Below are 16766 nucleotides of genomic sequence, written 5' to 3'. Positions count from 1 at the left end.
ACTAGCAAACTCACTATTGTTTTACAACCCTCAGTCTCTTTCTTTTCTGGCTGAATTTCTTTTTGTTGTGTGTTTTCAGTATACTTGTGCAATTGTTACTTAAATGACACATTTAACATTATTACAACAGGTGTTGTGTACAGTTGATTACAGAGAATGTCAGTTAATTTCTGTGATTTCATAATAGTTGTTCCTGTAGTACATAAGCTTTGACTGAAAACACGGTTGACAGTATTAAATGAATAAAATGTAATGTAATAATCAGTTTTGATTCACCAAACGTATGATAAAGGAAACCTGTAAAGTATGCCCGGATGGAATAATTTAACTTCAAAGGTATTTGCACCGAGAGAGCAGCTCGTGTTCTAGTTTTGAGGTGGCGAGTGACACCATCTTCGTCACTCGAAGAATGGGGGAGGAGGCTAGATTCTGGATATGTCTGCAGCTGCAAGAGAGGGATTCCGAAGAATGAAACTTTGAAGAGATTATGTCAGAAAGTCACCTGGGGCCCACGTTCGAAGCAAAACTGACGAGACGGACAGGGTCTGGAATCGGCACGTAACTGTACTCCGTTACTCGAAAAGGGGAGAGACGGATACCTTAGTGTGAAAGTGGGAAAATAAGAAGTTCCTAATTTGTAATAAACACTAATGCGAGCGTGTAAAATTCTGCACGAAATGTGAACTTTTTGTCAGCCAGTTTACCTGCCTGTAGCAGTGATATGGGAAACTGCTGTAAGGGGTACATCTGTGGTGCTTTTAATACCCCACTCCCCTCCTCCCCCTTACCACACATTACTTTCTCACGGCTTCTACCATTTTCTAAAATAGTATGCCCCTATAACGATTTAATCAGATTGGGAGACAACTTTGTAGTACGTAAATTAAGATTTCTTGAGAAAGACATTGCTAGAACCCGTAGCCACTCCTTACGTTAATAGAGTATTTGTTAATTCTCAAGTTCACGGTACAAACTGTCTACTGAAATGTGGAAAAAATCAGAAGATGTTTCCTTTAAAAAATAAAAGAATAAAATGAAAAAGAGGAGCAGGTATTTGCTAAAATTGTGATTTTGACCGTTACATCAGATGCTGAAACTTCCACACTCGGCTCTGGTAAGCTGGTAGCCAGCCACTTATTACACTTCTGGCCTCACCCCCTATTATCTTTTTATTTTTCATTTTCACTTTGCTAACAAAAAAATTCAATATTTTCTCGACAAAAAGAAAATGGAAAGGCTGTCCATACGAATGGGTCGTCAGTGTTTTAATGCCGGCTCAGTATTCGTTAACTGTTCGTTAGTTCGGTCGTCACATTCGGTACATTTTATCGAAAAGGAGAACCTTCGAGGATGTGGAATACGTCAAAGTATTAATAAGTCACAGAAACTTAACCTGTATACTGGATTGCCAAAGAACTATCGTCGTGGTGCTAACTGCTTTTTGCAGTTGTTGCTGTCGTTACTGCATTCCTCGGTACAGAGACCGGTTCGATTAGCTCACAGTGCCGTTCTGTCGTGTGCGAGCCTGTTCGTCCCCCCCTCATAAATTACGAGGAAATCTGCCGCTTACTCATTTTCGTTAAATAGCTGCTGTTTATCTCCTATAGGCAGCTTAAAATGTATAAGAACAAATTCGTGTTTCTGAAAGAAAATAGCTGTTTCTGTTAACAACAAAGAGACTTTTGAGGACACACATCTAGGACCTTATTGTTTGCAGTTGTTACAAACTCTGAAGCCTATAACACGAGTCTTCACAAGAATAAGGCCTGTTTAGCTACTGTCTGAGCTGCCCGTGAGGTCTATTTTAATCCCTTGACTGACATGCTCGTATTGTCAGCAACTGTTACTTTTGAACAGTCCAGTCAGTTGTGTAGGTTACAAACAGGAAGAATCGCTCAACGTGCAGAGCTACTGCCACAGGAGGTGCAGCATAGCTCACCCTGCGGAAATCTACTCCTACGACTCCTGTGTGCTTTTACTGGGCTCTACCGAAAACCACCATCTGAACGTGTTATTGGTCATCTTGTGGTTTCTGAGACATCCAAATTAAGAACCCAAAAGAAATCTGTGTGCCACTGAACATTATTCACCAGTGTAAACTATTTGCTTAAATACGTAGACAGATCGATAATTTACAGAGGAAAATGATAGGAAGAAAAGCTAGGATCGAGGAAGACGGGCTCGTATTAAGAAGAGTGTGAAGCCGGACTGCAGGCGATCGGCACTGTCGTTAGCGGAGGTGAGGGTCGTGAAAGACACTTTTGGAAAAAGTGCAGAAGTGAAAGTGGAAGTTGAAGCAGTGTTAAGATTCTCAGGTGCCACTGCCTGCCTGGCAAAAGGTACGGAAGACCCGTTAAAAGGAGTCGATAGTGTACTTATTGTGGTATGTGGCTTAAGTACGAACGGGGCAAAAATGACCATGATGAAGAGTTGCAGAAGGGAAGGAGAATAACAGCTAGCTCGACATCAAAATTGGGACTGACTTAGAAGTGGAAAGAGTGAAAGAAATCTCCTAAAGCTAGCTCGCACAGGTAGATACCGTGAGTAGATTGGCTCGATAAGAGCACCTATTTGAGAATAAGACGACAGTTCCCAAAAGTGAACATCTGGAGCTCAGCGCTGTACAGAAGAGGAATGTGAGCACTCAGAAATGTGGAAGGAGTGGTACTGCAAACATTCGAAATGGGGTGTTATTGTAGAATGTGAAGAATTATGCAGGCAGGCGAATACAAAATTTTGTTGTTGTTGTTGTTGTTGCTGCTGCTGTTATGTTCTCCTCAGTTCTATTCAGTACCACCTCATTAGTTGCATCATCTATCCATCTAATTTTCACCATTCTTCTGTATCAGCAAATTTATAAAGCTTCTATTCTCTTCTTGTCTAAACTGTTCATTGTCCGTAGTTTCACTTCCTTACATGGCTACATTCCATGCAGATACCTTCAGAAAAGATTTCCTAACACTTAAATGTATATTCAGCGTTACCAAATTTCTCTTCTTCAGAAACCATTTTCTTGACATTGTAAGTCTACATTTTATATCCTCTCTCCTTCAGCCATTGTCAGTTATTTTGCTGCCCAAATAGCAAAACTCATCCACTACTTCAAATGTCTCATTTTCTAATCCAATTCCCTCAGCATTATCAGATTTAATTCGACTAATTCCATTATCCTCGTTATATCCTCCTTTCAAGACACGTCCTTCCATTCGACTGTTCTTCAAGTCCTTTGCTGTCTCTGACAGAATTATAGTGTCATCGGCAAACCTCGATATTTTTATTTTTTCTCCATGGACTGTAATTCCTACTCCAAATTTTTATTTGGTTTCCTTTATTGCTTGCTCGATGTACAGATTGAATAACATCAGCGATAGGCTGCAACCCCGTCTCACTCCCTTCTCAACTGCTGCTTCCCTTTCGTGCCCATCAACTCTTATAACTGCCGTTTGGTTTCTGTTTAAGTTGTAGGTAGCCGCTCTCTTTGTGTGTTTTACCCCTGCTACCTTCATAATTTCGGAGGATTCCAGTGAACGTTGTCAAAAGCTTTCTCAAAATCTACAAATACTATAAAATTAGGTTTGCTTTTACTTAACCTGTCTTCTAAGATAATTCGCAAGGTCAGTACTGGCTAATGTGTTCCTACATTTCTATGGAATTCAAATTGAATTTATCTAGAGTGCAAACTGACCTCTGAGGCAGACTTCTACCTATTTTTCTATTCTTCTGTAAATAATTTCTGTTAGCATTTTGCAACCGTGATTTACCAGATTGATAGTTTGGCAGTATTCACACCTGTGAGCACCTGCTGTCTTTGGAATTGTAACTGTTATATTCTTCTCGGGGTATTTCAGCCACCTTGTACATCTCGCACGCCAGACGGTAGTTTTGTCGCGGCTGGCTCTCCCAAAGCTATCAGTAGTTCTGACAGAATATTGTCTACTCCTAGGGCCTCGTTTCGACTCGGGTCTTTCTCCCGGAACACCCTGTATAAGGGCACGAATTTGATTCACTGGCTCTTTGCCTATCAGATTCTTCTCCCGTTATCATATCTCCCATCTCATTTTCATCTGTGTCCTCTTCTATTTATATAATACTGACTTCAGGTACACCTCCCTCGTATAGACCCTCTATATTCTCCTTCCAGCTTTCCCCTTTCTTCGGAATAAAGAAGCACTAAAAAGGCCAGCTGAGGAAAGTAGTTCCCACCAGAAGGTGGGACAGGTTAGAGGTGCATCTGCTTCAGCATTGTGAGGTAGACAACAGTGCCGGGAGTGACAGCAGACGGGAGAAAAATAGGAGTGGGCATGGGCTAGAATGTGTGAAGCAGATTATAGGAGATGTAGCCATTAAATAGAGGTGAAAAGATGGAGGACAGGATTGAACCAGTAAAGACAGAGAACTCAAACACAGCTCAACTCGGCAGCAATTGCTGAGAAATGTCGGGCACTGCATCGTGTTGCCACTCGTGTGAATACATGGAGATGGGGTCGAGTAGCCGAGTGGGTGATTGCTGCGAGAGTTGGATGGGGTCGAGTAGCCGAGTGGGTGATTGCTGTGAGAGTTGAATGTTCACGATCACTGACAGGTATACACAGTGTCCCAGGAGGAACAGTCAATATTCTGGGATACGACAGTAACAACCGTTCGAAGCAAAAATATTCTAATAAACGTGAGCTCTAAAATACACATCTTAAGAGCTATGAGCGTCTGCATCTCTTCTACTGAACAAGTGGTCACAGATCTTCAGATATCACTTTACAGCCCATGTTTACTAGACAAGTTTTTCTCGTTTTGGTCCACACTGTATCCACCTACGACATGGAAAGTAAAGAGCTTGCAGTGGGAGAGATTTGTTTTACAGTACCAAAGATGAACAAGTATTCAAAGCTTTTAAGGGGTGCAGTTTAGAGCCCAAGTTTACTAGACACGTTTGCTTCGAACGATCGGTCCTACCGTATCCCTCGACGCTGAACATTTCTCCTGCGACCCCTGTGTTACGGGGTGAAGACAGAGTTTGCTTTAGCCCACTTGCAAATTGGCACAGTGGGAGTTCCAGAAAGTTTTTATTAACACGGTCAGCATAATAAAGTAAGAAGATCGTAGTGAAAATAATAAGTTACACAGAAAAGGTTCCAGGTAGTTAGGGGAAAAAATTGACAGTTACTTACTTTGCAAGATATTTGAAATGACAAATCACATTGTGCATCTACTGTTGCTGTACAGGCGATGATCAATAATGAAGTGAACTGTTTGAGACTTTAGAGGAACGCATCTCCAACACAAGAATATACAGTAGAGCTGCACAGTGCTCAGAATGGAACTGACAGCAGCTTTACTTTTTATGTTAGTGTCACTTCCTTTACCATTAGTGTAGACAACAGGTTTTTTGAGACTTATATATTTTTAATTTCTGATTTCTTATTTATTTTGCTTTTGTTCTATTGTTCATTTATCATTTAATTTGCGATTCCATTGCAAAACAGTACCAACTGTAACTTACCCAGTCACGTAAATTTTTCTGGCGCAGCTGCTCACGATTTCAAAACTCGCCTTCGCATATTTGAACACGTGAAACACAATCATTTTCTTTTGAGTTGTAAAGAATGGTTGCTTAGTAAAGAACTTGGTAAATTTTGTCGAATGACTGTGGGAAGTTGTTTCTTATCTAAGAGTAAGTGTGAATGTCTGTCAGCCAGGAGATGACCAGATGGGGTTACTTGAAACTAGAACAGGAAATAAATTTGTGACAAAAAAAATTGCATCTATCACTGTTCTTGCTGACATGATCTCTGGAATGTGTAATGTGAAACCTGGCTGTATAAATGTTCTGTAATGTTGGAGAATTTGGTTAGAAGTTATTTAACTTTACTTCACAATCATATATGTTACAATCTGTATTCCATACGCAGCCAAGTTATCTATATTTTGCCCTAATCCTTTAGTCACTAGTAGAATACATTTTATAGTGTGTGATAATACACAGCCTCGAAGGTATCTCCGGGAACAGACGTGCGGTGACAGGTGTCGATCTCACAGCAGGTACTTCGGACGACAAGAAGGGGACACCGCCCCCGCGCCCGCCGCCACCGTCGACGACCCAGGGGGGATCGTCCGCCCCGCCGCCGGTGGCCTCTGCGGCAGGGACCGGGGCACTCCCGTACCCCGTGTACCCGCAGGGCATGCCCGTGCCGTACGGCGCATCCTCCGCCGCTCCGTATCCGACGTACGTGCCGCCCCCTGGCTCGTTCAACCCTTACACGGCCGGTGTCGGGGGAGCTGCAGTACCGTATCCGCATCAACCGGGTACGTCGTATTTCACTCCTTCAAGTTTTTTCCACCCTCGTAAAGTTGGAGTTCATTAAGAGCCACAAATAACGGTGAAGTTGCGTAGATCTCGAGTTGCTTAGATCGTACTAGCGCGTACAAATCCCCCTCATCCCACGTTCTTTCATATTCTTTGACTGCATTATTCTTTCACTTTTCATTTCCTCCTCTAATCAATCTTTACTTCTTAATTTGCTCCTTCTGGCTGGTACAGAGCTTATCATTGTACTGTCTTCAACCTCGTCCTCTCTCTCCCCTTTATTTTTGCCTAACTTCTTTCTTTTAGTATACGGGTTTCTCTTAGCTCGAGGTCCGAGTGCCTTGCCAACCTCGTATACTTTCTGAGCTCTTCCAACCAGTTTATCTGTCTTCCTTGGAGCGGAACGTAGTGCTCCGAAAGAGTGTTGTGTCCTAGTCCTGTTCACAGTACTGTAAGTTACATTGCCTATTGATAAGTAGTCATTTTAACACACAGTCAGAACCTCATATACAGATACGATAATGCAGAAGAATACTAAAAGTGAGATACTCTTCAGACTGATACACAAAAGATTTATTTGTTGAGATTAACGTATTTTTTATGTTGTTTTTACATTATGTTGGAATTGTAGTACGGAATACATCATAACTGAACAGTGTAATCTGTAAATGGAAGGAACCTTGTTATTTTCTTCTGCACATAGCAGTGTGTATTTGTGAGAGAGAAGCTGAAGGAGTGTAACACTGTGAAGTACTTGCCAGATGGGTTCTCTCCCGTTTCAATAAATAGTAAGCTGAGCTGCTGATACTGCCTAAAAAGACTAGATCTGACTAGGTGTACTCCGCTAATTCTGCAATGTTGCAGTTAATGTGAATAGGGCCACTAATTCTGTGAAACTTCCTGGCCATTTAAAACTGTGACTCGAACTCAGGACTTCACCAAAAGAACTACCCGAGCACGACTCGCAACCTGTCTTCGCAGCTTTACTTACACCGGTGCCTATTCTCCTATCTTCCAAATTTCGTAGAAGCTCTCTTGTGAGACTAGCATTCCTGGGAGAAAGGATATTGTGAAGACACGACTTAGCCACAGCCTGGGGATGTTTCCAGAATGAAATTTTTACCCTGAAGTGGTGTGTGCACTGATATGAAACTTCATTCTGCAAACATCTCCCAAGCTGTGCGTAAGCTGTGCCTTCACAATATCCTTTCTTCCAGGAGTGCTAGTCCTGCAAGTTTTGCAGAAGAGCATCTGTGAAGTTCGAAAGGTAGGAGACGAGGTACTGGCAGAAGTGAAGCTGTGAAGACGGGTGACGTGTCGTGCACGGCGGCTCAGTCGGTGGAGCACTCGCCTGTGATAGGCAAAGGTGGGGAGGGAGTAGAGAGAGAGAGAGAGAGAGAGAGAGAGTGTGTGTGTGTGTGTGTGTGTGTGTGTGTGTGTGTGTAGGGGTAGGCAAAGGTGGGGAGGGAGTAGAGAGAGAGAGAGAGAGTGTGTGTGTGTGTAGGGGTTAGGCAGATGGAGGCAGGGGTGGTATGGGAACAAAGGATTTGGCACACAGTTTTAATCTGCCAGGAAGAGTTGCATTAGCACACACCCTGCTGCAATGTGAAAATTTCATTTTGCACTATTTTTGTGTCTGCCACTTCTAAACCACTGTTTGGGGCAGATAGAAGGTCACAGATTAGCATTTGTTACTGTAGCGTTTCCAGTCACCGAACAGTCACGAGGAAGGTCTAATGTTGCTGTCCTCGCCTGGCAGTAAGCTGTGGCGTACCGTGCCTCAGTACTGAGCACTTCCCTGACTCCTCCGGCAGAACCTCCGAGTAATCCTTCTGTCGGAGACCCCACACTCCGAGGACTCTCTCGGGACGTTCGCTCTAGCACGTGTAACTGGCTGTGGGAACACACGTCCACATCCTATCCGATTTAAAACCGAGTGCAATCAGTTGCTTAGGCCCCACTGACAAATAAAATTGAAGAATGACATTTTGCCACCGTACTGTGTACAAAATTTTGTATTTATTTATTTTTTGTATTGCCAGTTTCAGGCATTGTCCATTCTCCAGTGTGTCTGAAACATAACACACCACAGTAAAAAGGAGTCAAACACAAATCATATAACTGCATTAGTAGCAGTAATTTAATAATCGCGTACCGTGCATAATGGTGCAAAGCACAGCCGTCAAACATCCTCGTCTAAAATAGAAATGTGCACAGTGGGAAAGTGCTTACGAGAACAAAAGTATTACGGAGTTATTTAAATGTCACATCCGAACAGAAGCACTAGTACACACTCCCTCGACGAACTGTCACGTGTGCAGTTTGCACGGGAGATTCTGAACTGTCGGTCAGAGAATAAAAATATGAGGATCGTAAAACTATCGATACGATTTCAAAAATATATCTGTCTCTTAGTAATGCTAATGTTGACGGAGTTGCCGATCTGTTGTTTCTTGAGATAAACACCATTAATCGTAAACGTTTAATTAGAAGTACAACAATATGAAAAGGGTAGATTGCTACTCACCACACAGACATGGCACTGAGTTGGAGACAGGCACAATGACAAAAAAAAAAAAAAATAGAAATATTTCAAAGCTTTTGGACAAGGTCATTCCACAGAAGCAGAAGTCTAGCTTAGGTGGGTAGTGGGGATAAGGACGACACGTGGGATGGGGAGGGGGAAAGATGCTAGTGCTACCTGTGGGAGTGTGAAGGGGATGGTGGGAGCAGGGTCAGGAAGCTGTGCTACAGTGAGAGGGAGTTGTGGGGAGGGAGGAGAGAGAGAGAGAGTGTGTGTGTGTGTGTGTGTGTGTGTGTGTGTGTGTGTGTGTGTGTGTGTACTGTGAAGCAGTCATTAAAGTGGAGCAGTGGTGTCAGGTGGCACGTTGAGCAACTGAGTGGTCCGGCCGTATCTCGATACAGGTCCGGCATCTGCGTGTGTGACGGGGATGCGAGCCACGAGGTGAACGGCTGGAAGCACAGTACAGTAGCACTGTGGGAGGGGTGGGTAAGCTATTTCTCATTCCAGTGCAGCATGAAAGACATTTGAAATTATGGCAGAGAATACGATTCAGGTGCTGCAGTCACGGGTGGTACCGAGTCGAGGGAGTGGTAGCCCTCTGTGGCCGGACAGTGGGCGTGTCGGAAGTGACAGGTGACCGGAAGGACGAGGTGCGGGAGACGTTTTTCCGGGCAAGATCGGCAGGCGATTTCGGCCCGCGAAGGCCTCGGCGAGACCCCGTATTTCGACGGGGACCGCGTGCGGCCGAGCTGTACGGGAGGGACTTCCCGACGTGGAATGGGTAGCGGCTGTAGAAGTGGAGATACTGCCGGCAGTCGCGAGGTACCGGTGCGGCCGTCCTCGAGGTAGAGGTCTGTATCGAGGAAGGTGGATTCTCGGGTCGAGGAGGACGAGGTGAAGCGAAGGTCGGAGACGGTGCCGAGCTCCCGGAGGAATGTGGGTAGGGTGCCCTCACTCTCAGTCCCGATCACGAAGGTGTCGTCCTCGGTTAATCTTCACCAGATAACGAACGGTTCTGACATTCTGGGCAATTCGGAAGCATTCCTGTAGGTGGCGCAGGAATAGATTATCAGAGGACGGACACGCAGGTGCCCGTTTCCGAACCACAAGTTTGTTCGTAAACGGTTCCTTCGAAAGAGGAGCAATTGTCGGCGAGCGTACGGTTGCTCGTAGTGACCGGTAATGGTGTTGTAGGCTGAGGTAGTGTTCAGTAGCGGCAAGGCCACAGGCAGTGCGAATGTTAGTGAGGGTGGGCGTGGCATCGACAGTAACGAGCGGGGCACCTCCTCCTTACCCCCACTTACCACCCGTGCTAGACTGCAACTCGTGTCAGGCAGTCGCAGTTGGGCCTCAGTGGCCAGAGGCAGTAGTCGTGTGCGTGTGTGTGTGTGTGTGTGTGTGTGAGAGAGAGAGAGAGAGAGAGAGAGAGAGAGAGAGAGAGAGAGAGTTGTGCAATTCTGTGAGACATCTATTTCTGGACATTATCCAAAAGCTCTGAAATATTTCTTGTACTCTTTTTCATGGTGCATCCTCTATGTGGTGAGTAGCAGTCTCTCTCTCTTTTCCATATTGTTGTTGTTGTTCCATCCTGTGCTTTCCCTTGTGCAATTAAGGTTATCTATGCACCACGGAGTTAGCACAGTAACACTCTTCCGATCGGCCTCGCCCGGACTCGTGCTGTAGTGTTTGACTCTGACGCTACTAGCACCGTGCTACTACTTTGACACTACAGGTAATTGCCTGGCTGTGCTAGAAAACAACTGGCCTTCAACTCCCCAGCTGAGCCTAGTACTTGTTCTTTCACTTTCACTATTTCGTGTTAATGTGGAAAGCTCCAAGTTGCACTGTGGTTCAGTGTCTGGACTAGATAAGACAGTTCAAAGGTTGGAGGAAGGTGACGGTGGCATCTAGATATAACCCACAACACTCCACCGTCTCAGTGTACGGCTACACGATAGTGTGTCTAATTTTCGTCCTCTGTTTTATTCCGACAGGGTACGTCTACCCTTTCCCACAGCCGCCGCCGTACCAGTCGTACCCCGGCTACCCTCAGCCGCCGCAGCAACAGCAGCAGCAGCAGCAGCCGCCGCCACAGAATAGGCAGTGGTGATGTAGTTCTGGAGCTCCGAGACTGTGCGCCGCGGCATAAAATTTACCCATCTGTCAGTCTATCTGCACGTAAGCCTGCAGGCCTCACCACAGCTAGTCGCACGGGAACTACGTGCGTCAAAATTGCCATTCGTTACGTATTTCTACGCATTTTGTGCTTCTGTAAACCTCCTGTACTTCCACCTCGGACGTCGCTGCCGCTCTTCGAGAGGCGGACGGAGAGGTGCCGACCTTTGTCTACGTAGCCGTCTGCTGTCGTCCTTCCTCTGCGCGGCGTGCCGTGGCCGGCACTCGCGACGGCACGCGGTATCCTGTCGCACCGGGTCTCGTTTCCGTACGCAGCTACACTGATCGTCGTACGTTAGTCGTCCGAGAATATTTGAACGTTTGAAACTGATCTTTTAACTTCTCGCCTGAACAGACATTTTTAGGCAGGCTGTGTTAGAGACTCTGCTGTGCACACGACATTCCTAGCCTCTTTTCCCCAAACGATTTCTGTGCCTTTTTCTGTGGGCAAAAGTTGGTGAGCTCGTATGGGGACACTTTTAAGCTATTCCCTCCTCTTGGAAGGTGCATATATTTGGTTTAAAAGACTTGCTGTATACTCTTTCTTTTGTCACCTTTGAATTTTAACAGGCAGTTTCATTGTCTTAAAGTAAGGATCTGTGCCGTACAGCTCCTGTCGGTTTTCTAATTTCCACTGTCTGAAAAGTAGGCAGAGAGATGTGTAGCTTTGCTTGTGGAAATGAGCAGCCCGAGTCTACAGGAGACTGTGGTGCTTCTCCTTCTGAGACTGTGTGTAGAAGGCTTTAGTGTACTGTGTCTCTTTTATTTTAATTGTTACTATTATAATAATCAAAATGTGTTTTGTAGTGAGTTTGCTTGATTTCTTTTTATATTCCCAGCATTTGCATTGCTGGTGTGATGTTTATACAGTTAATTATGCTGGAGATGGTAGGTGCTGCACAGAAAACTCTTATATATTTTGTATGTTAAAAAGTTTAATCAATAAAGATATGTTGAGGATTAATTGCTGTTTCTTAAAATTATTTACGACATTTGCGCTCGCCTTTTCCTCCTACACGACAGCCGTCAAATCTGGTACTCTGCAGGTATCTCGTTACTGAGGCAGAGAATAATACCGCAGTGTATGGATGATTGACTTGAAATGTAAAACAAAATCTTTATAAACTCCAACATCTGATGTTTTTCTGCAGCTATTTTGTCAAGTTTAAGACAAGTTTTGCGCAGTCATATCGCTCTTTAAGTCATCTATTATGAAACTACAAGCACACGCAAAAAAGTGAAAATTCGTAGGTCCGATATTTATTTCAGACGACCGATCGATAGCAGATAGGAGTGAGGAAGAGCTGCATTTTGATGAAAACTGGAAATATCTTCCCAGACAAAGGAATTGTGAACTGAAACTGGTTATAAATACGGAGTGTCGGAATCTTTTTTCAGACACGTTCCGTAAGAACACATTTATTCCTTTCTGGTAATTCAGCAGACCTGACTCTTTGTGCCCGGGTGTGGGACTGACGCCAAATGTGAGGCAAGCGGCAGCAGACACCCGGCACTGACGCTCTGAAGTGATTCGCGGTGACAGCTCACCTAACGAAATTCGACCTCGCTGCTGTGCACGGCACTGTGTTGCCCAGAAGGCAGACGACCGGATTTGATGCTGCGGTGAATAGTTCATTTTGACCGGTGCTTCACAAGTTATGGTCTGGTGGAGTGTTGTTTGTATGTCACCATTGTTTTTCCCCGTCTTGTTCCATTTCCCGATGGTACGTAGGGAGAAACTACTGTCTGTAAGTCTCGAATGAGCTTTTCTGTAGTTTTTGTATAGTTTTCTATAGTTTTTCTGTTAATCATTTTATGACGTATATGGGAGAAATTTGTTCACTGATTTCTTGATAACATAAGTTCCTTGGGTATTACGATATGGATACTAAAGACTAGCACAATACAAGTAATTATGGATCACAAAATTTATAGCCATATTCACTCGAGTACAAGAATGACCGTACCCTTGAGGAAAATTTATTTTTAACATATCCTGACTAACAAAATTATTAACTGTTTTAATGACATAATCTGACAAAGTTAAGTCTTACCTATTCTAAACATATGCCACTTATTGACTGCCTATCTTTTGATCATACAAAGAGAAATAAAATAAAAAGGAAATGCTTAATATTAATTTTTATCTTCACTTCCTTTTTTGCTTACTATCTAAGCCAGTTGTCTGTGATATTATTACTGTCACCAGTATCATTATAGGGGATGACAATTTGCCTAACTAACGAGAGGTGAGACCAGAGACGGTGTATTTCTATACAGAGTGATTCAAGAGGAAATATACAAGCTTTGTGGGGTGACAGTATTGGTGATTCTGAACAAAAACCTATAAATGAACATATGCCCCTTTCTAAGGGGAGTTGGAATGCCCTATCCCGACAATGTTAAGTTTAGTGACTTGGCTTCCCTGTATTTCAGGAACCACTGTAGCCATTGACATGAAACTTTTACAGGACATTAAACTGTATGTTCTGAGTCTACTAAAGTACAATAATTGCATTTCAGACACTGCTTTCGGAAATACAATTTTTTGATTACACGGTTAAAATTTTGTGTACTTTTTGTACATTATCCTAACAAGGGAACCTCCCCATCGCACCCCCCTCAGATTTAGTTATAAGTTGGCACAGTGGATAGGCCTTGAAAAACTGAACACATATCAATCGAGTAAACAGGAAGAAGTTGAGTGAAACTATGAAAAAATAAGCAAAATATACAAACTGAGTAGTCCATGCGCAAGATAGGCAACATCAAGGATAGTGTGAGCTCAGGAGCGCCGTGGTCTCGTGGTTAGCGTGAGAAGCTGCGGAACGAGAGGTCCTTGGTTCAAGTCTTCCCTCGAGTCATAAGTTTACATTCTTTATTTTCGTAAAGTTATGATCTGTCCGTTCGTTCATTGACGTCTCTGTTCACTGTAATAAGTTTAGTGTCTGTGTTTTGCGACCGCACCGCAAAACCGTGCGATTAGTTGACGAAAGGACGAGCCTCTTCAATGGGGACCGAAAACATTTGATTGCAAGGTCATAGGTCAACCGATTCCTCCACAGGAAAACACGTCTGATATATTCTATACGACACTGGTCACGGCATGTGCTTCACATGACAGGAATATGTTGTGGACCCACCTAACTTGTACACTTGGCGAATGGGTAAAAAGATTCTTCTACCTTTCCCGATTTAGGTTTTCTTCTGGCTGTGATAATCACTCCCAAAAAGTGATGAAAACAAGAGTTTGTGACATAAACTGAAAACAAAAAATTAAAATTTCCACTCGAGGGAAGACTTGAACCAAGGACCTCTCGTACCGCATCTGCTCACGCTAACCACAGGACCACGGCGCTCCTGAGCTCACTTTGTCCTTGATTTTGCTTATATTGCACATGGACTACTAAGTTTGTATATTTTGCTTATTTTTTCATAGTTCCACACAACTTATTCCTGTTTTCTCGATTGATCTGTGTTCAGTTTTTCAAGGTCTATCCACTGTGCCAACTTAGAATTAAATCTGAGGGGGGTGCGATGGGGAGGTTCCCTTGTAAGTAATTTTAATTATACATAACATTATGTTCTTCTTTTAGTTCATTATACTCAGGATATGTATTTTATTACTCCCTGGAAATTTGAATACTCTACTCAAAGTGGTTTTTGAAATTTAGGAAAAAATGCAACAGAAAATGTAAATTTTCAAGAACGGCTTATAAAGTTTCGAAAGACTGTAACTCACTTAATATGTGCTTAATTTTTTATCTTTAGTCATTCAGATGCACCCTGCACCATACTGTATATCATCCTCTGACTTTTTTCCAAGTTTTTCTTTTTTCTGGACTCCTTAGTGGTACTCTGCTATATCAGTGTGAACCTTGTCCATCCGTTCAAGTTCTCTGATGCAGTTTGCTCCAGGATTAATTCCCATATGCTGTAGCACTTTCACCCTACCTATGTTGCCATCATTAAAAGCAATAACAGCATCACTGACCCTCTCCTCCCCCCCCCCCCCCTCCCCCCACTTTAGTGTCTTTATTCCAACAAAAACATTTTTTGGTAAACGAGTCCATGAGTCCATATAATCTGTTGTTATAGGTTATCTGTCTTGAGCTGACTGCAATGTAATTAAAAAGAAAATGTGCAGACTATGTAAAGAAACACCAATACCACAGAAGATGCTTTGTAAATAAAAGCAAAATGCATCTGGTGTAATTCTTTTTAACTACACTGCAGTCAACTCAAGACAGATGACCTATAATAACAGTGGTTAACAGCTGCTGCAGAAGATGGCCACACAAACAAACCAGTCCATTTAAGATTATTGAACGACTCATTGGGATTTTGAGTCTGACCGTGCAGACACTTCTTCAGTAATTCAGGATTTGCCAGGTCTCTTGTAAATAGGTTTTATGATATCCACGACTGCTGGTGGGATGGAATGTTTATGGCTGTGTGAGCTGTTTGAGTACTGGGCATTGCGGTAATTGCACCATGAATCAGGTCCATGAGGGCAGCCCATACCATCTGCTTCATTTTCAACAAATGCTCAGTATTATTTCTAATGGCCACCCCATTATACTGCTGTAGTTCATCAACCATTTTGTCTGTCACCCTGCCTCTTATGGTTTTACCACCAGAAAGTTTCTTGTCTCTCAAACTTTGTTTCAACTTCCTCAACCTGGTGCCCATCCTCTTCTGGACATGACCAACACATTCCAGTTTTGTGATAAACTTCTCACGATAAGACTAAGCGGCTACTACACTGTTGTATGCTTTTGAGTCTCCATCACCTAAGAACGTAGTGTAACACACTCCCCTTTTGTTCACATCTCCATACTACCCCTTGTTCCTTCATAATTTCTGTCACAGATATGCCCTTCTTCATTCCCTGATTTACACTTACAACAATGTTTGGTTAAAATCTGGAAATCTATTACCTTTCCAGTATCCACACTGGTAACCGTAGCAACAGAATTCTTAGAACTGTAGCCGCACTTCTGCCAAGTGCCATCAAAAGTGACTGGTACGTCAGTCAGTCATACCGTCATTTATGTCAACAGTTTCATTTGCAGCACCGTTCATTGACTCACATGCAACAGATTCCACAACAGCACCAATAAATCCCGCATACTTGTCGATTTTACGAGAGGGGCGTGGCATATTCATCGCGGCACACATTGTTTCTGCTGCAGTGTGTCCTTTGCCAGTAGCTCTCAATCCACAAAAACACCTAACATTTACTTCAACATAATTATCTTTACACTTATCAGAATTCCAAAATGAATGAGATATATTTACAACTGACACAATTAATGATAAGTTTCCTGGCTAATCCATTTGATACCTCATTGTCCTCACGTAAACTAACTGGCCCTCCACATATTTTAGAACATACACATACACCTAACACCCTTGTTAAGATGTGTAAATCTATCAGAATATAACCTAACCTACCATTTACATCACTTTATTTTTGAGAAAACTGTGTATCACAATGTTTTATTTTAATCTTCGAAGCACTAATGGGTGTTTTCCTAGATACGGACGAGTTTGCCTGTATTTCATTGTCTGTAACTTCACATGCCACATGCTGAACACAATGTTTCCCTTCATTCGAAAATCTGTTACCATGAAACCCATGTTTCTTAAAAGAACTTCGTTTTGGCATCATATTTTACTTTTTGAGAGATTTACTAATCTATTCACAGCTTTTGACAGTGCTACCGATATAAACACATAATTTAACCTTTATAACACAGTAAT

At 43.1% G+C, this 16766-nt stretch overlaps 1 protein-coding gene across 8 annotated transcripts in view; it reads left to right on the top strand.

Moving 5' to 3' along the window:
* LOC124718930 (programmed cell death 6-interacting protein) overlaps positions 1 to 11964 on the top strand; it is a 147802-nt gene extending 135838 nt beyond the window's left edge. For 4 of the 8 annotated variants that reach the window (XM_047244589.1, XM_047244586.1, XM_047244587.1 and 1 more), the window contains 2 exons: positions 6034 to 6300; positions 10820 to 11964. In XM_047244589.1, coding sequence (XP_047100545.1) covers positions 6034 to 6300; positions 10820 to 10935 — 383 coding nt within the window. In that variant the 3' untranslated portion in view covers positions 10936 to 11964. The remainder of the gene's footprint in view (positions 1 to 6033; positions 6301 to 10819) is intronic. The other 4 variants (XM_047244590.1, XM_047244588.1, XM_047244585.1 and 1 more) reach the window with 2 other exon arrangements.
* Positions 11965 to 16766: the final 4802 nt, after the last annotated feature.

Source organism: Schistocerca piceifrons, chromosome 10, assembly GCF_021461385.2.
Source record: "Schistocerca piceifrons isolate TAMUIC-IGC-003096 chromosome 10, iqSchPice1.1, whole genome shotgun sequence".
NCBI classification, from domain to species: Eukaryota; Metazoa; Arthropoda; class Insecta; order Orthoptera; family Acrididae; genus Schistocerca; species Schistocerca piceifrons.
This window is presented reverse-complemented; position numbering and strand designations above follow the sequence as displayed.